At 56.4% G+C, this 25,089-nt stretch overlaps 1 protein-coding gene across 1 annotated transcript in view; it reads left to right on the forward strand.

Moving 5' to 3' along the window:
• The window catches only part of ZNF511 (zinc finger protein 511), a 95,087-nt gene extending 74,945 nt beyond the window's left edge, over nt 1-20,142 (forward strand). The window contains exons 6-9 of the mRNA XM_052660955.1: nt 18,525-18,591; nt 19,205-19,254; nt 19,725-19,822; nt 19,931-20,142. Of these exons, the coding sequence (XP_052516915.1) occupies nt 18,525-18,591; nt 19,205-19,254; nt 19,725-19,822; nt 19,931-20,142 (427 nt within the window). The remainder of the gene's footprint in view (nt 1-18,524; nt 18,592-19,204; nt 19,255-19,724; nt 19,823-19,930) is intronic.
• Nucleotides 20,143-25,089: the final 4,947 nt, after the last annotated feature.

A 25,089-nucleotide genomic window follows, 5' to 3' on the forward strand; every position in this document is an offset into this window, starting at 1 on the left:
AAAGAGGCTGCTGGTGAATAAACCCGAGCTCTGGCCACATGGAGCGTGGGAGTCACAGGGCACGTGGGGGTGGGCCATCTGGGGGGCTGGGACCCCAAAAGGAGCAGGAGTGACAGGCGGAGAGGACGGGAAGGCAGAGCTCCCCTGGGGAGGGCAAGACAGCTCCGCCTCTGGGCTGACCGCTGAGGAAAGGAACATAAGAAATGACTGCTGACCGAGAAAGAGAAACACAAAGCATGCTGGGTCCATCAGAGAAGAGAGAAACGGCCCCATGTCCATCAGAAATTAGATCTGCTGCTAAAATCTTCTGACAACTCCAGGCCCAAGGAGCATCACCCCTGAATTCTTCCAATCACTTAAGCAGGAAACAATGCAAATTTCATATGAAACTCATCCAGAGGAAACAAGGGCACCTACCCCAGCTTGTGAGGCCAACAGCCTTGATCTCAGCGTTTGGCAAGGACACGAGAGAGAGGAGGCTGAAGGCTGTGCCACCCACCAACGCCAGTGACAAGGTCCCAGATAAAAGGCAAGCACAGGGGATCGAGCAAGACAGACAAAGCCTGGGTATAGTTTGGAATTTAGCATCTGAAAAGCAATCAACAGTTTTACCACATGAACAGAATAAAAAAGAAAATTCATCTGGTCAATTTCAATAGTAGCTGAAAATGTATTTGATAAGATTCAACATTTGTTTACTATTTTAAACATTATTGGAATCCCCTGTGGTCCAGTGGTTAGTGCTTTGTGCTCTCACTGCCGAGGACCTGGGTTCAATCCCTGGTCGGGGAACTAAGATCCCACAAGCAGTGTGGAAAAACGTCTATTAGCACACTAAGAAAACTTCCTTAATCTGATCAAGATTATCCACAAAAACCCTACAGCACCCCTTACTGAATGTGATCAGAGAAAGCTCTGCTTTTAAAATTGGGTTGGGGACTTCTCTGGACCACTGGTTGGGTCCAGTGGTTAAGAGGCCATGCTTCCATGCAGGAGTTCGATTCCTGGTCAGGAAACTAAGCAGCCAAAAAAACAAAACAAAATAAACAAAAATTGGGAGGGAGATACAAGGCCCTTTATTATCAGTTGTATAAATCATGCTGGTAGAGGTCTTACCCAAACAGTAGGGTAGGAAAAAGAAATAAGAGGTACAAGGCCCGGAGGAGATTAGGTAATACTCTCATTAGTCACAGAAAGCATCTTGTGTGTGTAGAAAATCCAAAAGAATCTGCAGAAAGTTATACGGATTAAAAGTGAGTTAAGCAGAGTTGAGTTTAAGACATTCAGAAATCAATTCTGTTTTTATGTATCAGTGACAAAAAAATTAGAATATAACTTGTTGAAAGATTCCATTAAAACAGTATTGGAAATAATGAGATGTTCATGAGTAGGTCTAAGAAGGCATTAGAAGGACCTCCCTGTGGAAAAACAGGAAACCTTCATCAAAACATTATTGACTAGGACCTAATAACTCCTAAATTCCTTGAACGGGAAGGACACGGTCATGGATTTTGGAAGGCTCCATGTTTACAAATGTCATTTCCCCTCAAAGTGTATAGAGTCAAGAAATCGGAATCAAAAGTCCAAGATGAATGTATTTTTGTGTGTGAATTCAACAGGCTTTGTGATTTTATATGGAAGGTAGAAGGACAAAGACACTCATGACAGCTTGGGAAAGTCCGAGGGGGTCGGGTCTGCCAGGCGGCCAGCTCATCACACAGCCGTGTGGTGTCGCCGCATAGAAGGCCCGCAGACAGACCCCACACACGGGTCAGGAGGCGTCCCTGCAAAGCGAGGGCACAGCCACCTTTCAATAAACAGCGTCCACGTGGCAAACGGTGGACCCAAGCCCCACCTCACAACCACAGAAAAATCTACTCCAGGTGGAAAAGCCGAGGTGGACAAGCATCGTGGAGACAGCTCAAAACACTTGCCTGGCCTTAGGGAGGGGAAGCCCTTCAGTGTCATGGATAAGCACTAGCCACAAAAGGAAACATCGAGAATAGAGCTACATTAAAATTAAGAGCAGAGGACGAGATGGCTGGACGGCATCACCCACTCGATGGACGTGAGTCTGAGTGGACTCCGGGAGTTGGTGATGGACAGGGAGGCCTGGCGTGCTGCGATTCATGGGGTCACAAAGAGTCGGGCACGACTGAGCGACTGAACTGAACTGAAAATTAAGAGCTCCTTATAACAAACTTATAGTTACCAAACTTGCTTATAGCGGGGGTAGGGGGAGATAAATTAGGATTTGGGATTAACATATACACTATCCATAAACTTTGGCCACCTGATGTGAAGAACTGACTCATTGGAAAAGACCCTGATGCTGGGAAAGATTGAAGGTGGGAGGAGAAGGGGACGAAAGAGGACGAGATGGCTGGATGGCATCACCCACTCGATGGCAATGAGTCTGAGTGAACTCCGGGAGTTGGTGATGGACAGGGAGGCCTGGTGTGCCACTGTCCATGGGGTCGCAGAGTCGGGCACGACTGAGCGCCTGGACTGAACTGATACCTGAACCAGGTGAACGGCAAGGGGCTTCCCTGGTGACTCAGTGGTAAAGAACCCGTTTGCAAGGATGCAGGAGACGTGGGTTTGATCCCTGGGTGGGAAGATTCCCCCAGAGGAAGGCGTAGCAACTCACTCCAGTATTCTGGCCTGGAGAACCCCACGGACAGAGGAGCCTGGTAGGCTACGTCCATAGGGTCTCAAAGAGTTGGACGCAACTGAAGTGACTGGGCATGCACGCATGCAAACAGCAAGGGCCCACTGTGGCCCAGGGAGCTCGACTCAGGGCCTGTAACGACCTATAATGGGAGAGAATCCAGACAACAACAGTCAGATACGTGTACAACCGAACCACTGCGCTGTGCGCCTGAAACTGACACCACTGTCAATTAGCTACACTGAGCTTCTGCCCGAAAGAACACTGCCTTCACGGGGCAGAGACGGAAACTGGGACTAGGAGCAGATATCTCCAGCTCCTCAGACGGGCAAAGGCTCGTTTGTCCAAGTCCTTACTCTGGGCACATGTGGACGTGAGCTTATTTTGGAAATAGGGTCTCTGCAGATGTAATCAAGTCCGGATGAGCTCATACTGGATTAGGGTGGACCCTGATCCAGTGACTGGCCTCTTTATAAGCAGGGGGAAATCTGGCCACAGACACGCAGGCAGGAGGCCACGTGAAGATGGAGGCAGCTATTGGAGGGAGGCGGCCACAAGCCAAGAGACCCCCGGGGCTCCTGGGAGCTGGATGAGACGAGGAGGGGTGGGGGGCGCCTCCCGTGGAGCCTGGGAGGGAGCGCCGCCCTGCCAACACCTTGACGTCCGCCTCCAGAGCTGTGAGTGAGTGCAGGCTGTGGTGATTTGTCACAGCAGCCCAAGGAAGCCAGTAAGCCTCAGACATCTAAAATGCAGAGAGCGTCTCAACGTGGTCAAGAAACACAGGTAACCCAAGAGAAAAACGGACAGAGGAGGATTTCAGAGGGCCCTGAGCGCCGAAGTGGGGCTCTGCCTAGGCTGTTGGCTCTGCGCCGGCCTCCCTCCTGCGTGCACACCTAGCAGGACACCCCAACCACAGGACGGCCCGTAAATAGAGCGCTGTTCCTGCGGTGGAGTGAAGGGAAGGAGCCGTGCAGCCTGCAGGAACAGCCCTGAATCACAAAAGAGCACTAAGCCAAGCACAAGGGAGGCTGGAGAATAAGCAAGCCACCGCCTCGCTCAGGACCCGTCGGCGCTCAGGACCCGTCGGCGCTCAGGCGCTCGGGGGTGCGGCCAGCTCCTGGGTCAGCAGAGCCCCAGGGGCTGCTCAGGGGACTGCGGGCGTTTCTTGTCTCCACCGGGATGCTGGATGCCTGGGGCTCACTTATGATCATTAGGCTGCACCCTTGTTTCACGTCCTCTTCTGAGTTCGTTATATTTCAGAACAGAAAAAGTTAAAAACAAAACCAGGGGACAGCGGGCCGGCCACAGAAGTGCCCACACTGTGCCCTCGTCTAGGACTGGGCCCCCACCCTCCCGTAAAGGATGGACTGACTGGCTGTGCCCTCCTCACGAGGACCCTGTGGGGGTAAAGGGTACAACCAAGGGCTGCTGTCCACCCTGAACTCTGAATGTGGCTCCCCGTCCCCACTGTGGAGGATTTCAGAGGGCCGTGAATGCCGAAGTGGGGCTCTGCGCCACAAAGACTGCCCGGCCTCCGAACGCCTACACTCATGTCCTGCGAGACCCTTCTCAGGTAACGGCACCACCAGCGCCGTGGCTCCTGGACACAGGCGTTGGCTCTCACTCCGCCGTCCAGGCCTTGCTGTGGGCTCCCGTGCTGGTGGACCGGCGGGAACGAAGAGGTGGAGCCCCTGCTGGCGGCAGAGACAGAGAGACCTGCAGGGTGGTGAGTGGGAGGTGCTGGACAGGGAGGCTCAGGCGGCCACTGTGGGGTGGGCAGGAAGCCCCCGGCCTGGGCTGGGAGAGGGGTCGCCCTGCCGTGGACTCCCCAGGCGCCCAAAGAGGAGGGTTTTCTTAGGGTCTTGAAACGGGGCCCTTCCCTGAGCGCCTCGCTCGGGTGGTACAGACCAGCAAAGCGCCCCCACTGCCACCCACCCCAGGCGGGGGGTGAGTGCTCTTCCTGATGTGTGTCTAGGTCTGGCCGGGGCTGGCCTGCGGATGACGTGCAGGCACCTGGGCACCTGCCGCAGGGGGGCGGGCCATCTGTCCGTCATTCTCCACCAGGACAGCGCTTACGTGACCTCCACGCTCCAGGAGGCAGAGAGGACCAAGGAGCACCCAGTGCTAAGGGATGAGAAGCCCTGAGAGGGGCGGGGGGACAACCGGGGTGGCGGGCGAGGGAGGTGCGAGGTGAGGTCAGGGCGCCCAGGGCTTGAGGGGAGCGTGGCGGGGGCGGGAAGGGCAGCATCCAGGGGGGCCGGACTGCAGGCCTGCACGCAGCAGACGCCCGGCCACTCTCACACCCAGCCCGCGTTGAGGAGCGCTGTGCAGAGGTGCACCCCGACGCCTGCAGACCACCGGTCGCAGGTTGGTGGCCTCGCCCTCTGGGCAGGGGATGGCCGAGGTCTCCCCCTCGTCCCACCGGAGGTCCCTCCCCCGGGGAGACCCGCCCCTGGGTTCCCTTTCAGCCCCAACTCCTTTGATCGACGTGACGTCATGTTACATCATCTGGGGTTTCCACGGCAATAGAGACAGGCAGGCCACGGCACGTCTTCTCGAAGAAAGGAAGCTTTGGGGACCCATGTACCCTCTGCGCCTGGTCCCAGGCAGAATGCTGGGGTAGGGCTGGGCGGCACGGGGGAAGGCCGGGTCCCCATCATTCCTTTCCCAGGCGGAATCACGTGGACCCTCTGGGCTGGCTGGCTGGGCGCGTTCACGCGACAGACAGAGCTCGCGGGAGCGGGAGGGCTCTTCCCTCCGCTCCCATCCGCCCCTCCCTCCACCTTGCGGCGTCACTGTGCTTTCTGCAGCGGATCAGCTGCTCCCCGCTCTCTGCAGTGCGCGTCTCCTCTGTGAGGCGCGGGGAGCGGGCACAGGATGAGCAGAGAGGCCGGGATCGCGCTCCGACGGGTGGGAGGGCACAGACCCTGAGCTGCCAGCCCCCAGGCAGCTCGGCTGCAGGCCGCGTCACAGACTCGCTCACGCGCGCCACCCTGGGATGCTGCGTCACCCGGAGGCGCGCGCCGGTGCGCACCGCGCGGGCACGAGCGTCCTGTGCGCACGGGGCGCGCGTGTGCCGGCGGGGCGCGGGGGTGCGCGCTCTGCTGGAACCCCGCGGAGCCCCCCCACCCGCCCGCCGCGGCCCCGGCCCAGGTGCTCTCCCGCCCGCTGGCCTGCAGGCCAGTGGTGAGCTCGGCTGCCCATTCAAGGGCTGGGGTCTGCGGGCGCCAATCCAGCCCGAGGCCCGGGCGAGGCGGGGCGGGGAGCGGAGCCTTCCCAACTAGCCGACACCTGTGGACCCCGAACCTGTGGCAGGTGGTTCAGAGAACTGCCCCTCCGCTTCTTGGCCGCTGCCCGCCTTCCCGCAGCCTGCCTCACCACCGCAACCCCGTGCCGCTGCTGGCGGCTCTCCTCTGTGCCCTGGTGGGTCCGAAGCCCCTCCTGCGCCCCCCACCCCAGACCAAGCTGAACCGGCCCTGGAACCGGCGCCCCCTCCGCACTTTCGGACGCCGGCCCCCACTGGCTCTCTCAGACCCGCAGAGGTGGAGCTGGCTGGCGGGGAGGGGGCTGCAGTCACCAAGCGGTGGGGAGAGCTGATGTCCCAGCGGTCCAAGATGCCCCCCTCTACTGAGGAATCCGGCAGCACGTCGGGTCTGTGCCGGACACCCACGGCCCTTCCGAATGTCCAGGCAGGGACCTGCTTCCCCCCCGGGGGGCTCCCGGATCCTCCCGGAGGCCTGACAACATCCTGCCCTGGGGTCAGCCGGGCCCCTAAGTGGAGGACCCCTGCTTGGCCAGCTGCCAGCGGGTCCGCCGCAGTGCCCCCCACCCCCACCCCCACCCCGCACATACACCTCGCACACTTGCATTTCATACATCTGCGCACACGCACCTCGCACATCCATGCACACACACAGTATACCTGCGACCCCTGCACATACATCACACTCCCCGCACACACACACCACGCATACCTGCGCCACGCACTTGCACACCCCTGCACACACTTGGCTCCACACCCCCACACCCAGACCCTGCTCCACAAGAAACGGAAAAGGCTCACAGGCGTCTCCAAGGGGCAGCTGCGCAGGATGCGGCGGCAGGACAAGGATGCGAAGGAAGGATGCGGTTCCAGACGCTTCTTCGCTGGGGCGGGGCGGGGGAGGGGCCGGGCCCCAGACCGAGGCTGCGGTTGCCCAGGAGACGCAGGCTGGGGGAGGGGGCGCCGCGGTCTGCAGCCGCCGGAACCGGCCCGCGCGTGCCCGTCAGAGCCTGCAGCGCGTCCCCAACCTGTCACAGACACACACCCACATCCAGCCATGCACACACCTCACATGAATGCATATGCCTCACACACACATCACACACACGCCGTTCACACACATTGCACACACATATACCTCACATACTCGCACTCCAGGCAGGGTGAGAGGTGGGGTGAGGGGGTGCATACAGAGACCCTGGCTAGCCTCCCACACCCCAGGACGTCAGGCACTCAGGCACCACCTGGTGGCGGGCGCAGACTCGCCCTCTTGCTCCCTTTGGGCAGCTTGGTTCAGACACAGCTAGTTTGGGCCCTGCCTGCCCAGAGGGTCTCCTCCTCAGGTTTCAGTGTCTGAAGCCCCTGGGTGCCGGGAGCCAGCGTGAGGAACTCCGCCCATGGCAAAGGGCATGAGGAAGGGGGCCTGGCATACGCACAGGCGTGATCGAGCCTCAGGAAACCCCCTGTTCCCGAGCATCTACCCCAAACCAGAGTCTGTTTTATGCTCTCACCTGCACCTCTGACTTTACGGGGGGCTCTCCCCCATCACCATTTCTCTCGGAGAAGGAGTTAACTTGCAGCCCCAGTTAATAAAAGTTCCTGGGCGTGACAAGAGTGTTTCAACTTACAAACTCCTCTGAAGGTTCTCTAGCCTGCCTGAGCGGGTTTGTCCAGCCACATGTGATTGTTTACAGCCTCCCAACCATGAGAGGCACGAGATGCTTTAAAACTTTCTAAATACAGACTCTTTTGAGAAGTTACAAAATTATTAGTATAGGATAGTGGGTTGATTAGGAATTATATTGGTGAAGGGTTTTTTCATTTGTCGTGCCAATAATTGCTGCCAATTCCCTGCCCTGGGTGTGACAAGGGTGTCTCAGGTCAAACCTCTCTGCTGACAGACTAGCTTGTGTGACAACCTCTCAACCATAAACAGCACAGAGAGTTTGGAGTACTTTGAAAGTGGCTCAGAGGTTAAAGCGTCTGCCTTCGATGCGGGAGACCAGGGTTCGATCCCTGGGTCGGGAAGATCCCCTGGAGAAGGAAGTGGCAACCCACTCCAGTATTCTTGCCTGGAGAATCCCATGGACAGAGAAGCCTTGTAGGTTACAGTCCACGGGGTCGCGGTGACTTCACCTTCACCTTTCTCATTGTTGAGTCCATGATTGCCGCCAGGCCTCCATATCCTTAGGCACCTGGGAATATATTAATCAATGTATTTGGAATATAGAAAAGGAAATATAGTAGTTTTTGAGGTTAGCAATATTAGACTTTTTGAGTTAATGAATTTTCTCTTTTGTTATAGATCACTGTACTTTGTTATAAATCACTGTGTCCTTGCTAGGTAAAAATGTAACTTTATCACTATCTTAAGACTAAATAGATCTTAAAGGAAACATTGGTGAAAGGTTTTCATTTGTTGGGCTGATGTTTGCTGCTAAATCTCCATATTCCCTGCCCTTATAATGAATACAACTAGCATATAGGAAAAATAAGTATTAACCGTTAAGATTAATCATGTTAAGCCTTAGGCTAACTAAGTTCCTTTCTTGGTTGTAACCCGCTGCACCCTCACCCTACAGGAATGCAACTTTATCTGCTACCTTCAGAGGGTGGCGCCTGGTTTAAGAAAAACACCCTTGGAAAAAATAAGTTTTTTGGTTATCAGAAAGAAAGGATCATAAAATGTCAGCAGGCCTCATGGCCAGAAGATGATGTAAAACCCATAAGACCTTTGTATAATTTTATATGAAGCACCTGATTGTGACAAGGGTCAGGTCTGCTGACCCCTGCGTGACTCTGTATTCATCCTTATGTATAACAAAAGGTATATAAACAAACCTGAAAAATAAAGAAATGGGATCAGTTTCTGGAAAGGCTGATTCCCCCGTGTCGTTTTCTTCCCTTCTGGCTGAATTCCCATCTGGTACGTGGGTACTCACCAAGCCTGCTAATTCTGCCTGGGCTTCTGAGATCGGACCGGGGAGGCCTCAGTGCCTCCTCTCCTTCGGGAGAACGGAAAGACGCCTGTGGCCTACGGAGGTGGTGATTGGTATTCCACGTAAACCAAGTTATTCAGCCTCCTTTTCTCCACTAATTTTCCTACTACACTATCCGTTTCTAATCTCTCTCTATCTCTGTAATTAAATAAGTTTTTTCCTAGGACGCCTACTCCGTGTCCCCTTCGAATTACCCTGGATCCACCGGGGCTGGACCCCGGCACCTGGGCTGCTTTGCAAGGACAAGCCTGTGGCCCTTGGTGGCCGTTGTGGCCCAGGGCCTGCACAGGGCCAGCCGTAGAGGGGACACACTGTCTGGCTGGCTGAGTGAGCTGGCGAGCAAAGGCTGTGGTCCCGGGGCCCCCAACCATCCTCGGGCCAGGGTCGGGGTCCCACATTCAGGCTCACAGCAGCTGAGCAACGATGGATGTCTCTGCTGTGTCAGAAATTCTGCTGTGGACAAGCACCCCAGGGTGTGTGCCCTGCTTTATCTGACCAGTCTTTCTGGACTCGGGGACACACAGTACTTCCCAGGTGTGTCCTCTGTTGATAGCGTGGCTGTGGAGGCTCTTGGTGTTGGTGTGGACTTTTATTTCTCTTGGGCGGGTATCACGGAGTGGAACTGCTGGGTTGGGTGGCAGTTCCCATGAAGCTTTTTGAGAAAAAAGTAACCTTCTTCCCAAAGCGGCTGCACACTGCGCGTCTCTGCCAGGGACACGGGGTGAGGGTGGGGTCTCGGCTCCCGGCTCCCTCCGGGCCTGTCGCTGCCCCTCCTCTTTGTCACCGCTGCCCGTGTTCGGTTGCTGGAAGTGTTTGCCTGTTAGCTGCTCGGCTGTATCCGGCTGTGTGACCCTGCGGACTGTAGTCATCACTGAGCCCCGTAGACTGAGGCCCTTGTACAGCAGGACTTGTCTCCTGGTGCCTCTGGAGGCTGCATGTCAGACACCAAGGTGCTGGTGGGGCCGGCTTCCCCGAGGCCTTTCTCCTCGCCTTGCCGGCTGCTCGCTTGTCGACAGGTGGCCTTTCCTCCGTCTGCGAAGTGTGTTCTACACTCAGGATGGGTGAGGGCCCACCCATATGACTCCACTTCACCTTGATCACCTCTTTCCACATACAGTCCCATTCTGAGGTCCTGGGGGTTAGGGCTGCTGCATGTGAGCTGTGAGAGGACACAGTTCTGCTCATATCACTGCCCTCATACCCACGAGGAGGGGGAGTGATGTCTCACTGGGGTTCAGTCTGCACCCTTAATAGCTCACGACGCTAACAACAACAAAAATTAATCAACAGTGGCTCTAAAGAAAAAATAGAGAATTTTATTCAAGCTGGCCTGAGGCTTATAACTCAGAAGATTCTGAGGGCTGTTCTGCTTGTTAAAGTTGAAGGGACAGCTATATTAATACAGTTTCAAAACAAGGGATTGTTCATCGAAATGACACTGACATTTTATGCAAAGTTCACCGAAGATACGCATTCCAGGTCTATCAACACAGGTATGAATCGAGAGACTTCCCTGGTGGTCCAGTGGGTAAGAATCTGCCTGCCAATGCACGGGACACAGGTTCAGTCCCTGGTGCGGGAAGATGCCCCATGCTTCAGAGCAGCGAAGCTCGTTCTCCACAACTACTGAGCCGGTGTGCTGCAACTGCTGAAGCCCCCAGGCCGGGGACCTGCGCCCCACAACGAGAGGGGCCGCTGCAGCAGGAAGCCCGAGTGCCGCAGTGCAGAGTGGACCCCCCTCTCTGCAACCAGAGGAAGCCCGCGGGCAGCACCAGACCCAGCACAGGAAAAGTACAGAAATACGTGTAAAAAAAACCACGTATGAATCGAGCTGCACGTCAGCTTGGCCCCTACAGAACTCGGAAGGGACGGAAGAAGGGAAACAGTTTGGTCTCCGTGGTGAGGCAGATGCTCTCGCTCTTGAGGGGTCTGGTGGGCGCACGAGGCGGGCGCACGTGAGCAGGCCCGGGCCCGGGGGCGTTCCGCGTGCCCTGTCTCGTCCTGTCTCCGAACACCACTTCTGCTTTATCAGTAGCTACACATCTCTCCGTGGGTTTCTTTGCCACCTGTATACGTTTGGTGAAATGTTGGCTTAAATGTTCTGGACTTTTTCCAGTTGTTTGTCTCCTTGCTACTGAGTTGTAAAACTCTTCATATATTCTGGCCTCAGAAGATTTACAAATAGTCTCTCCCAGTCTGTGACTTACCTTTTCACTTTCTTGAGTCTCTTTTGAAGTGAAGTTTGTAATTTTGCTGAAGCCCCAGAAATCAGTTTTCTCTGTTATGCTTAAGAACTGTTTCCTTAATCCAAGTCTATGAATATTTTCTCATTTTTTTCTTCCAGTGGTTTTGTAATTTTAAATTTTACATTTAAGCATTTTGATGCATTTTGAGGTAACTTTTGTGTACAGTGTAAGTTATAGGTCTAATTTTTTTTTTGCATATGAATATGCAGTTGTCTCAGGCTTCCCTGATGGTCCAGGGGTAAAGAATCTGTCTGCGATGCAGGAGACACAGGTTCCATTCCTGGGTCAGGAAGATCCCCAAGAGGAGGAAACGGCAACCCACTCCAGTATTCTTGCCTGGGAAATCCCATGGACAGAGGAGCCTGGTGGCTACAGTCCATGGGGTCGAAAAGAGTCAGACGTGACTTAGTAACTAAACAACAGCAACATTATTCCAATATCTTGTTCACCACAGGCTATAAGTAAGAGCTGTGGGGCGCGCACCGTACAGGCTGGCGGCATGCCAAGCTGGCAGGTCACTCTTGGTAGTTAGTGCTACGTGGCCTGGTTGGTTTGAGTGGAGCGCAGACACTGAGGCGGTGAGGAATGTACTGACTCCTGTTAGGCTGGTAGTGATGTCAGCTACTGGAAAGATGACATCACTGCAGCCCAGGAAGGGCTCCTGTCCCTCAAGGTAGAAAGCAAGTTCTGACAAGTATTTCCCATCTGAATGCAGAGTTCCAAAGAATAGCAAGGAGCGATAAAGCCTTCTTAAGTGAACAATGCAAAGAAATAGAGGAAAACAATAGCAGGGAAACACTAGAGATCTCTTCAAGAAAATTAGGGACACCAAGGAAACATTTCATGCCAAGATGGGCACAATAAGGGGCATGGGCCCAACAGAAGCAGAAGAAATTAAGAAGAGGTGGCAAGAATACACAGAAGAACTATACAAAAAAGGTCTGAATGACCCAGATAACCACAATGGTGTGATCACTCACCTAGAGCCAGACATCCTGGGTGTGAAGTCATGTGGGCTTTAGGAGGAATTATTAGGAACAAAGCTAGCGGAGGTGATGGAAGTCCAGCTGAGCTCTTTCAAATCCTAAAAAATGATGCTGTTCAAGTGCTGCACTCAATATGCCAGCAAATTTGGAAACTTCAGCAGTGGCCACAGGTAGAGTCGTCTCTTCTGTTGTGGGAAGAGAGTGTTTGCTGTGACCAGTGTGTTCTTGTGGCGAAGCTCTGTTAGCCTTTGCTCTGCTCCATTTTGTACCCCAAGACCAAACTTGCCTGTTACTCCAGGTACCTCCTGACTTCCTACTTTTGCATTCCGATCTCCTGTGATGAAAAGGACATCATTTTTTGGTGTTAGTTCTAGAAGCTCTTGTAGGTCATCATAGAACTGTTCAACTTCAGCTCCTTTGGCATTCGTGGTTGGGGCATGGACTTGGATTACTGTGATAGTGAATGGTTTGCCTTGGAAACGAATAAAGATCCTTCTGTCATTTTTTAAAGAAAAACTCAGCAATGGCCACAGGACTGGAAAAGGTCAGTTTTCATTCCAATCCCAAAGAAAGGCAATACCAAAGAATGCTCAAACTACCACACAATTGCACTCATCTCACATGCTACCAAAGTAATGCTCAAAATTCTCCAAGCTAGGTTTCAACAGTACATGAACCGAGAATTTCCATATTTACAATGGATTTAGAAAAAGCAGAGGAACCAGAGATCAAATTGCCAACATCCATTGTATCATAGATAAAGCAAGAGAGTTCTAGAAAGACATCGACTTCTGCTTTATTGACTATGTCAAAGCCTTTGACTGTGTGGATCACAACCAACTGTGGAAAATTCTTCAAGAAGTGGGAATAACAGACCACCTTACCTGTCTCCTAGGAAGTCTGTATGCAGGTCAAGAAGCAACAGTTAGAACTGGACATGGAACAACAGACAGGTTCCAAATTGGAAAAGGAGCACGTCAAGGCTGTATATTGTCACCTGCTTATTTAACTTCTATGCAGGGAACATCACGAGAAACGCCGGGCTGGACGAAGCACAGGCTGGAATCAAGACTGCTGAGAGAAATAAGCTCAGATGTGCAGATGCACCAGCCTTATTGGCAGAAAACGAGGAGGAACTAAAGAGCCTCTTGATGAAGGTGAAAGAGGAGAGTGAAAAAGCTGGCTTAAACTCAACATTCTAAAAACCAAGATCATGACATCCTATCCCATCTCTTCATGGCAAATAGTTGGGGAAAACGTGGAAACCGTGACAAAGTTCATTACTTTGGGCTCCAAAATCACTGCAGATGGTGAGTGCAGCCAGGCAATTACAAGATGCCTGATGCTTGGAAGAAAAGCTATGACAAAACTAGATAGAGTATTAAAAAGCAGAGACATCATTTTGCTGATGAAGGTGCATTAGTCAAAGCTATGGTTTTTGCAGTAGTCATGCACAGATATGAGAGTTGGCCCATAAAGAAGGCTGAGTGCCAAAGAAGTGATGTTTTTGAACTGTGGTGTTGGAAAAGACTCTTGAGAGTTCTTTGGATTGCAAGGGGATGAAACCCATCAATCCTAAAGGAGATCAGTCCTGAATATTCATTGGAAGGACTGATGCTGAAGCTGAAGTTCCAATACTTTGGCCACCTGATTCGAAGAGCCAACTCTTCGGAAGAGACCCTGATGCTGGGGAAGATTGAAGGCGGGAGGAGAAGGGGACGACAGAGGATGAGATGGTTGGATGGCATCCTCAACTCAATGGACGTGAGTGTGAGGAAATGCCAAGAGATAGTGAAGGACAGGAAGCCTGGCGTGCTGAGGTCCAGGGGTGTCGCAAAGAGTCAGACACCACTGAGTGACTGAACAGCAGGGAAGGGTGGGGACACAGTCCTCAGATCCACTCAGACCAACTCAGGTAAGCCTTCAACATACTTGGTCTTTGAGTTACGAGATTTATTAAAAAAGAGCACAAAGAAAGAGGCTGGGATCTGTCACCCTTTGTGACATTTTGGAACCTGGTTCCAGGAGTCCTGATGTCTCTGGTTCACACTCTCAGGCCAGGTGGACCCTGGCTCCAGGATCTGTGAGCTCACCATGCCTGGAGAAATAAGCTGTTCAGTTCAGTTCAGTTCAGTTGCTCAGTCGTGTCCAACTCTTTGCGACCCCATGAATCGCAGCATGCCAGGCCTCCCTGTTCATCACCAGCTCCCGGAGTTCACTCAGACTCACGTCCATCGAGTCAGTGATGCCATCCAGCCATCTCATCCTCTGTCGTCCCCTTCTCCTCCTGCCCCCAATCCCTCCCAGCATCAGGGTCTTTTCCAGTGAGTCAACTCTTCACATGAGGTGGCCAAAGTAGTGGAGTTTCAGCTTTAGCATCATTCCTTCCAAAGAAATCCCAGGGCTGATCTCCTTCAGAATGGACTGGTTGGATCTCCTTGCAGTCCAAGGGACTCTCAAGTCTTCTCCAACACCACAGTTCAAAAGCATCAATTCTTCGGCGCTCAGCCTTCTTCACAGTCCAACTCTCACATCCAAAGCTGAATGGGTGGCTAATCTCCGACAGCAATTTAAGTCCATTAACGCTGTTACCAACTGTAGCAGTCAGTCACCTGATTCTGATTAACTGGCGTTCAGGGAGCACAGGTTGAGGTCAGCAGGAACAAGAAAGGGATAAAGTTCGGGGTGGAGAGATTAATCATGAGCTCAGGGAACTCAGCTTTAGGGGGACTCAGTGTCACTGCTAGGAACAACTCTCTAATTAAGTTGATTGTTGCGGGCAGGGCTAGCTTTGTAAGTGCTGCTACCAGTCGGCTATCTTTTTGCCTTTTTATACAGTTCGTGGGATTCTCACAGCAAGAACACTAGAGTGGTTTGCCATTCCCTCCTCGGGCAGCAGAGGATGAAGTGGTTGGATGGCATCACTGATTCAATGGACACGAGCTTGGGCAAACCCTGGGAGGTGGCGAGGGACCGGGAGGCCTGGCGTGCTGCAGCCCATGGGGTTGCAAAGAGTCAGACACGACTTGGTGAGTGAACAGTAACAGCAGTCACCACGTTGCCTTTAGTGGAGGAATGTTTATGCCCTGGGCTGAAATCCTGGCTCAGCGGTGAGTAGTTCAGGTCTTCCCTGGTGGTTCAGACAGTAAAGAACTGCCTGCCGTGCAGGAGACCCAGGTCAGAAAGATCCCCTGGAGGAGGAAATGGCAACCCACTCCCGTATTCTTGCCTGGGAAATCCCATGGACAGAGGAGCCTGGTGGGCTGCCGTCTGCGGGGTAGCAGAGTCGGACCCGACGGAGCATGCACAGAGTCCTTTCATGTGAGGCGAGGCAATGAGCAGCTCCAAGGGCCAAAGCCCGTCTGCACCATCACAGCGTCCAGGTGAGGACAGCTAAGGTGCGGTGTGGCCCGCAGAGGAGCAGCGATGAGCAGGCAGAGCTGTTATGACTACTCTCTGTGCGGAGAATGAAAGGCCTGGGTCTGCTCTGCGTCTTGAAGGCTTGAGAGCTGCAGCTGCAGGAACCGTAGACCCTGCGTGGGGGCGTCTACACGAACAGGCAGCAGCGTGGCCCGCAGAGGAGCGCTTTCACTGGAAAAGCTCTCGTGTGATAGCCGTGTGACAACATGGGATAGAGTCAGATATTGCTGACATTTCAGGAGTCCTGCAGCTGTGGCTGAGGGCCCAGTGGGCAGGGCGGGCTGGGATGCCCTCTGGCTTCCAGCCATAGTTGGCCCAGCTTGGGGTCAGAACCCCCACCGCCCCCCGCCCCAGTGACAAGGCCTGCAGCATCAGAACACAGGCGGGTGGGGTGCAGGTGGTGCGGGTCCCAGCGTGTGGAGAGATGGGGCGGCAGGGCTGAGCCAGGTCTCGGGAGCGGGCTGAGAGCCGCTCCTAGGGAGGGTCATGGGTGTGACCAACGGGTGGAGGGGGACCCAGTCACCTTGTCAGCACAGCCAGGATCCCTGGCCCCTGACCTGTGTCCAGACACACCCACATGCGGGCCATAAAGCCTGGAGCGGGAGGAGCGGGACCAGGCCTCTGGACACCCGGGCTGCTGGCTGCCTGGGTCTGAAACCGTAGGCCCCCAGAGCACCCTCTGCACCAGGAAGGCGGCCTGACATGAGAAGGTAATGCCCAGCATCCTTAAACCTGGGTCCCCTCCACACCCCGTCTAACCACAGCTTTGCTGGGCGGTCCCTTGGGTCCAGAGCCCCAGCACAGGGACCAGGCTCGGGGCACCCATGTCCAGAGCTCAGCTTGGTTCTGGACGGGGGTCCAGGCTCTGTCTGGCTGGCACCCCAGGCTCTGGCTCCTCCTGGGTGTTCCGGGCTTGGGGACAGAGCTCTCTGGACAGAGTCACCAGAATGGTCGCTGTCCCCAGGGCTCCATCTCCAAAGGCCACCCCTGTGGTTCGGGAGCGAGAGCCCCTGTCCCTTGGGGCCCCTTGGCCCTGAGAAGCACCTGAGAGCCCCTGGAGGCAGGGGGAGACCCCAGTGTCAGAGGAGGCAGGTCTATGGCCGACAAAATGGAAACGGGGTTGAGGATGAGGTAGGGCTGGAGGCTTGGGGGTCCTGGGGGTGCGGCAGCTGGGACCCAAGGGCTCATCACCCTGGGGGCTGGGTTTGAGCCCGGGAAGTCCTGAGGCTCCTGCTGGGCGCCCCCCTCCTGTGGGCCCCTCCTCAAGTCAGAGCTCCCCTGGCCGTCCTGTCCTGGGGGCTCTTCCAGGAATCCCAGCTTGGACACGAGGTGGGCTCATCAGTGACTTGGGGACCTCCTGGTGTTCAGAGCCTCTGCCTAGGGCTCGGCGCCCAGGTCAGGCCAGCGCCCTGCAGACCAGGGCAGGTGCCTGCCCTTTGCCCCCGTGATGTGCCTGGAAACCCCCACCTCGACGTGCTGAGTCACTGGAGGGGCGAAGGTCTCTGTGGGGCTGGAAGCGAAGCTGGGCATCAGGCAGGAAGCCTTGGGTCCCTCCCCAACCACGGCCCCCAGGCCTTTTCCAGGAGCAGAACACTCCCTACACAGACAGCTGAGCTGTGCTCGGCGGGTGAGATGGTCTGTTTATTGAAGTGAAACCCCACTGGAGTTTCCAGTCTGGGAAACTGGGCAGCATCCAGTCAGCAGACACAAGGAGCTCGAGCGGCACAGAAGTGGAGGCCGTGCCGGGCAGCAACCCAAGCCCGGAACACGCAGCAGCTGCGGGTGGCCGGCATGGCGGGTTGCTCTCCACCAGGCCTGGAAGGCAGGGGCTGCAGGCCGCCGCCCCCGTGGTGCTGGGTGATCCTGGACTGTCTGGTTCGGATTCTGTCCCGGGAGGGCCCAGACTGCAGTGAGGTCTCTGTTCAGGGCCAGACACGGCTGAAGTGGACACATGCAGCGGCAGCAACTCCACAGGGGCCTAGCGTCCTGAGGTTTAATAACGTCCACAGGGGCCTAGTGTCCTGTGGTTTAATAACGTCCACAGGGGCCTAGTGTCCCGAGGTTTAATAACGTCCACAGGGGCCTAGTGTCCCGAGGTTTAATAACGTCCACAGGGGCCTAGTGTCCCGAGGTTTAATAACGTCCACAGGGGCCTAGTGTCCCGAGGTTTAATAACGTCCACAGGGGCCTAGTGTCCCGAGGTTTAATAACGTCCACAGGGGCCTAGTGTCCCGAGGTTTAATAACGTCCACAGGGGCCTACTGTCCTGTGGTTTAATAATGTCCACAGGGGCCTACTGTCCTGTGGTTTAATAACGTCCACAGGGGCCTAGTGTCCTGAGGTTTAATAACGTGAGATACCAGGGCACGCACACAGCACACACCTGCACACATGTGCACCCTAACACGCCTCACGCCCCTGCCATCAGCCCAGCCCCCTCGAGCGCTCAGGCCAACTCATGTCCCCTGCACCGCCCGCGCCCAGCCTCGGCCGCGCTCCCCAGAAGCCCTGCTCGGGCTTGGTCTTTAAGCTCCTCAAGGTCAGGCTGCAGGTGTCCACGCAGAGCACCCCACCTTTCCCGCCCACACCTCCGGGGCGGAGGGAAGTGCTGTCTGCCTCTGAGGAGCCACAGGGCATAGCCTTGGGGTGCTGTGGGCCTCGAGAGAGGAGCCCTGACCTCGCACCTCACCCGTCCCTTGGCCCCAGGCCCTGAGGACGCGGTTCCAGAGCCGCAGGCAAGGCCCGTGGGAAACCAGGGCCTGCAGGGTGGGGATCAGGCGTGAGCCTGGCCTGCGTGTCTTGGTCTGTGACGCTAGCTATGAACCTGAGCAGAACCCGCCCTGGCTTCCCTGGTTGGACCACTGCCGACCAGGCCAGGAGTCCTGCCTGGAGGCCACAGGGCAGGAGCAGCCCGCCCCTCACCCTCCCCTCTGCCCCCAGGCTCCTGCTGCTCGCCAGCCTGATGGCTGTGTTGCTGCTGGAGGCAGGCTCAGCCCGGACCCTCCAGGTACGTGTGGGCTCCTCACCCAGCCGCCCCCGGGGCTGGAGAAAGGCACCAGCGGATGCGACCGCAGGGCCTGTGGGCACTGGGGGCCTCAGCAGGGTCTGCTGGACAAGTCTCGATGACCCCAGGTGAGCCAGGTGGAGGAGGGGGCCTGGTGAGGCGCCCCTGTGCTGTGAAGCCCAGGACCCCTCCGTGTGTGGGGTTGTCCAGGGGGCCACGACTGCTGGGACCATGTCCTTCTGCAGCCCCGGGTCCAGGCCACCCCGCCCTACAGCCTGGGAGTGCCCAGGTCAAGGGGGAGACACAGGAGGGCAGGCACAGCTGTCCCGCAGCTGCTGGGCCCAGTCACTGCAGCGGGTCGCCGTTTCACCGGCTCCCCTGTTCCCATCGGCCCTGCAGGAAGGACAGGCAGAGGGAACTAGCCCCCGTGCTCAGGCCGCAGCCCCTGTGCTGTCCCCAAGTGTCCCCAGAAACCACAGGGCCTCCAGCCAGAGACCCGGGGCAGGATGGAGCCGGCAGTGCCTCGGGGGCCTCTGTGCGGCCCCTCCCAGCCGCCCCCCACCCCTGCACCCTCGGAGCGCTGCGCTGTGCCTCACCTGCGGCCTCACTCTCCCAGGTCCACCTCCAGACCAAAGGCAAAGTTGGCGCTGAGCAGGACACACAGGAGTGAGTGCCCCTGGCAGTCCTTCCCGTCCCCCGGGCACCTTGGTGGAAGGGGGGTCGTGTCCAGCTTTGGGGAGAGGAGGTACGAGAGCCCCTGAGAGCTGACCAACGGTGCAGAGCACAGGCCTGGGGGGCTGAGCAGTCCCCTCACCGCCCCACCCAGGGGATCCGGCCCCTCAGCCCCCAGCTCCCTGGCACCCTCTAGGCTGGCGCCTGCTGGGCGGCCAAGGCGGCAGATGATGGCCGTGCTGGCCAGGCGGCAGGCAGATGGCCGTGCGGGCCGGGCAGCCAGGCAGGAGGCCACAGCCCTGTCTGCAAGTCCCGGGCTCCGCTGACCTGCCCTGGCCAAGCCCCCGAGCCTCCTCCAGGGTCCACCCACAGGAGGGGCGCGGCAGGGACCCTGGCCTGGGGCTCTGGGCCAGGGACGGGCCTCCTTCTGTGCACGGGATGGGAACCTGTGCTCTGGCTCACAGTGTCTGGGACGCCCGCGCGGTCGAGTCTCCGAAGGACGACCAGCTCATCTGGCTACTCATGGCACCCAAGCTCATGGCCCCCAGCGAGGAGCAGAAAGGTGGGGGCAGGCACTGCCCGCTGGGCTGGAGGCCATGGGGTCAGCTTGGATGGATGGATGGCGCCTCGGGAGGGAGATGGAGGCCACAGCCGCTCTATCTGTCCCCAGGTGCCAAAGCCCTGGCAGAGACCGAGGACGCCCTGGGCCGCGTCCTGGGCCCAAGGGAGGGTCCTGAGCCTGACCGGGACAGCCTGTTCCACGCTGGGCCCGAGGAGGCCCTGGAGGAGGCGAGGCCCTGGGCCCGGGCGCTGCCCTCTTTCCAGGTGCTTCATGGGCCTGAGGAGGACCGAGACCACATCTACCACCCCAGGGAGCCCTGACCCCGCCCCGGCCGGAGAGAAATAAAGCCTGCAGAGGGGGCTGTGTGTCTCAAGAACAGTGGCCGCGGCGTGCCCGCTGTCTGGGAGAAGGGGGCTGCAGGCTGGCCCCACACACGCAGGGTCCCCGCGGTGCAAGCTGAGCCTGGGCCCCGCCCAGCGCCCTCTTGCCTGGCACTAGCTGCTCCCCTGGCCTCCCCGGGCGCTGGGATGGGCGGGGATGGAGCGGCATCGGAAAGCAGGAGGACTGGGAGGAGGGGACCCGGCACTGCTAGCTCAGGGGACCGGGCACGGGCGAGTGGGGCAGACGGGCCCAGGCTCCGCGTCGGCGGCTCAGCAGGCCCGCTGTTGGCCGTGGGCGCAGGTCACTTGAGCACACTTGGCATCCACACGCAGGTGCAGAGGGCTCTCGCTGTGGCAGTCACGTTCCGGGGTGTAGAGGGGCACACTTGGTACCTGGACCCTCCCCACACCTGGACGGAGCCTGCTCAGGGCTAAGACACACCGAGGTGCCCAGTGGGGGCCTCACGCGCCCTAGAGCCAGCATGTCTCTCCCCCAGTTCCGAGCTCCTCAAGGACCCAAATGGTAGCCTCACCCCCAGATGCACTGCTCAGCAGCGTACAAGCCTCCCAGCCCCAGACGGGAGCTGTCGTACCACAGCACCAATGAAACCACGGCCTGGCAGTGATCTGCGCAAAGTGAGAAAGGGAAAGTCGTTCAGTCACGGCCGACCCTGCGACCCATGGGCTGACTGTACACTCCATGGGATTCTCCAGGCCAGAATCCTGGAGTGGGTAGCCTTTCCCTTCTCCAGGGGATCTTCCCGATCCAGGGATCAAACCCAGGTCTCCTGTATTACAGGTGGATTCTTTACCAGCTGAGCTATCAGGGAAGACCTGCTCAAGGTCCGGCCCTAACTGGGGCGGAGCGGTGCTGGTCCCCACCAGGCGCCTCACCACCCTCCAGCTGAGTACGGGGGCAGTGCTGACACGGCGCCCTGCTCCTGCCCCAGAATCGCCCAGGCCTCAGGCGGCCCTGAACCTCACACGGCCCCTCCAGGTCACGCTGTCAGCGAGGGGACAGCCATCTCCAGTGAGAATACAGGCGATCGGGCACCACTGTCCCGAGGGGGGCAGACCTGGGTCCACACTGAGCACGGCCTTGGGCAGCCCAGGGGGTGTTTGTGGCCAAAGCTGCCTCCAGCCCTGCTGGAGCCTGGTCACCTTGGGCCCTTCCTGCACCGAAGGCCCGGGCGGAGAGGCAGCGGGCGCCGGGGGCCTCAGGGTGAGCAGGGGACACTGGCGGAGGCCGCGGGCTACTCAGCCCCCTGACTGAGATCCTGGGGAGGTCTGTCACCTGAAACGGCCGTGCCCCTTCTCCTTCATGGCAGTCGGGGTGGAGGGCGTCAGAGGAGCCCCACCTGGCCGGCTTCCCCTGCAACCCTCTAAACTCCCAGGGGCATACGTGCTGCTCAACCGCCTGAGGGTGCCAAGTCCTTTGACTCTGAGCATGGTCACCTCCCTCTGCCCGCAGTCATGAGGCAACGCTTCTGCAGTGACTGTTGGTGGGGGAGGCACCCGGACACGGAGGGGACAACTGAGGCCAGCCCTCCTGGGAGCCACAGCCTTCTGCCGCGACGCAGTGGCCCTGGGAACAGCACCCCCATCTAGGGACGCAGGCTCTTAGCCAGGCGGTGCCCTCCGACCCGCACCTCCACACACCTGAGCTGCCCCGAGTGGGGTGGCTGTGACCTGTGGTGTCACGGGGCGTTGCTCCCCCGGAGGCTGTGCTCTTCCCCGAGTCTGAGCATTTGGTTGAACCCAAGAGTGGAGGCGACAAACAGATTCAAGGGACTAGGTCTGATAGAGAGGGCGCCCGAAGAGCTGTGGACGGAGGCTCGCGACACTGTACAGGAGGTGGCGACCAAAACCATCCCCAAGAAAAAGAAATGCAAAAAGGCAAAATTGCTGTCTGAGGAGGCCTTACAAAGAGCTGAGAAAAGAAGAGAAGCGAAAGGAAAAGGAGAAAAGGAAAGATATACCCATTGGAATGCAGAGTTCCAAAGTACAGCGAGGAGAGATAAGAAAGCCTTCCTCAGCGATCAGTGCAAAGAAATAGAGGAAACCAACAGAATGGGAAAGACTAGAGATCTCTTCAAGAAAATCAGAGATACCAAGGGAACATTTCATGCAAAGATGGGCTCAATAAAGGACAGAAATGGTAGGGACCTAACAGAAGCAGAAGATATTAAGAAGAGGTGGCAAGAATACACAGAAGAACTGTACAAAAAGGATCTTCATGACCCGGATAATCATGATGGTGTGATCACTCACCTAGAGCCAGACATCCTGGAATGTGAAGTCAAGTGGGCCTTAGAAAGCATCACTATGAACAAAGCTAGTGGAGGCGATGGAATTCCAGTGGAGCTGTTTCAAATCCTGAAAGATGATGCTGTGAAAGTGCTGCACTCAATATGCCAGCACTTTGGAAAACTCAGCAGTGGCCACAGGACTGGAAAAGGTCAGTGTTCATTCCAATCCCAAAGAAAGGCAATGCCAAGGAATGCTCAAACTACTGCACAATTGCACTCATCTCACATGCTACCAAAGTAATGCTCAAAATGAGCTTCCAACGTACAAGCTGTATTCTGAAAAAGGCAGAGGAACCAGAGATCAAATTGCCAACATCTGTTGGAGCATAGAAAAAGCAAGAGAGTTCCAGGAAAACATCTACTTCTGCTTCATTGACTATGCTAAAGCCTTTGACTGTGGATCACAACTGTGGAAAATTCTTAAACAGATGTGAATACTAGACCACCTGACCTGCCTCCTGAGAAACCTGTATACAGGTCAGGAAGCAACAGTTAGAACTGGACATGGAACAACAGACTGGCTCAAAATTGGGAAAGGAGTACATCAATGCTGTATATTGTTACCTTGCTTATTTAACGTATATGCAGAGTACATCATGCAAAATGCCAGGCTGGATGAAGCACATTCTGGGGGAAATATCAATAACATCAGACATGCAGATGACACCACCCTTATGGCAGAAAGTGAAGAGGAGCTAAAGAGCCTCTTGGTGAAGGTGAAAGAGGAGAGTGAAAATGTTGGCTTAAAGCTCAACATTCAAAAAACTAAGATCATGACATCCGGTCCCATCACTTCACGGCAGATACACGGGTAAACAATGGAAACAGTGAGAGACTTTATTTCCTCGGGGTCCCAAATCACTGCAAGTGGTAACTGCAACCATGAAATTAAAAGACACTTGCTCCTTGGCAGAAAAGATATGACCAACCTAGACAGCCTATTAAAAAGCAGAGACATAACTTTGCCAACAGAAGTCTGTCTATTCAAAGCTTTGGTTTTTCCCGTAGTCCTGTATGGATGTGAGAGTTGGAACATAAAGAAGGCTGAGCCTTGAAGAACTGATGCTTTTGAACTGTGGTGTTGGAGAAGACTCTTGTAAGTCCCTTTAACTGCAAGTAGATGAAACCAGTCAATCCTAAAGGAAGTGAGTCCTGAATATTCATTGAAAGGACTGATGGTGAAGCTGAAGCTCCCGTACTTTGGCCACCTGATGCAAAGAACTGACTCATTAGAAAAAACCCTGATGCTGGGAAAGATGGATGGCAGGAGAAGGGGACGACTCGGGAACCACCGAGTCGAGGATGAGATGGTTGGATGGCATCACCGACTCAATGGATGTGAGTTGGAGCAAGCTCCAGATCGTGTAGGACAGGGAAGCCTGGCGTCCATGGGGTTGCAGAGAGCGGGACACGACTGAACGAGACCCTTCTGGTGGGCACAGGGGATCCCCAGCAAGAGCCTGGACTCACTGAAAAATGCTGTGATACGGCAATCTGTCATCAGAAACATGTTTGGTCTTCATCCCTAATCCTGGCACGGACGTCCTAAAACCCTTGGGACTTGCTGTGATGAGTTTGACCCTTCACTGTGCGAAAGAGGTGACTCTGGGAAGGTCCCTAAGGATGGGGCCAGTTACCCACCAGGAATCGAGGGTTGGAACTTCCAGCCCCACACCCAGTCCTGAGGGAGGGGAGGGGGCTGGGGGTTGGATCAATCGCCAGTGGCCAATGCATGTCATGAAGCCTCCAGAGAAAATCAGAGGGCTGGGTCTAGAGAGCTCTAGGGCTGCTGAGCCCGTGAGGGGGTGGGGAGAGTGGCAGCCAGGAGGGCAGGGACGCGCCCCCCCAGGACCCACTCACCTGGTGGTCCACGGGCCCTGTCCTTTTAGGGTGAACGGTGATCCAGGGGGTGGCTTTTTCCCTCAGTTCTGTGAGCTGCTTGAGGAAAGCAGTCAAGCCCGAGGAGGGGCGGTAGGAGCCCCGAGTCTACAGCCAGTCAGCTAGAGGCACTCGGAGTGGCAGCTGGAGAAGGGAGTCGTCAGGGCGGTCCTGAGCCCGAGCCTGCGGGACCCGACGCAGCCTGGGCAGGCGGTGCCGGGGCCCAGCTGGATAGCAGGTCAGCCGCTGGGGCCCCAGGAGAAGTGGGGGCCAGGATCGTTGAAGGCCCTGGTCCAGAACGGGCAAGAGCCTGACCACTCGCGTCAGCAAAGACAGCAGACAGAAGGCCACACACCCCCGAGAGGACGCTCGGCGTCATCAGCCGTCAGGGAAGGAGAATGAGGGCTGCAGGCGACACCAGGCGAGTCCCGCTAGGGGGAACAGGACCCGGGCCGGAAGGCGCATTCTCTGGGGCTGGGGAGGTCAACCTGCTCAGCGGCCTGAAACAGCCTGGGGGCTTCTTACAAAGTCACACACACACGTGCCCTACAGCCAAGCCTTCAACAGAGGTGCTTACCCCACTCATGTTCACAGCAAGCTTATCTGTAACAGCTAAGAGCTGGAAGCAACCCAGAGCCCCCCAAGAAGTGCCGGGGAGTGGCGGAACTCCACTCAGCAGCAAAGAGGAATCATGGACTCA

The sequence above is a fragment of the Budorcas taxicolor genome, chromosome 23, assembly GCF_023091745.1.
Source record: "Budorcas taxicolor isolate Tak-1 chromosome 23, Takin1.1, whole genome shotgun sequence".
NCBI classification, from domain to species: Eukaryota; Metazoa; Chordata; class Mammalia; order Artiodactyla; family Bovidae; genus Budorcas; species Budorcas taxicolor.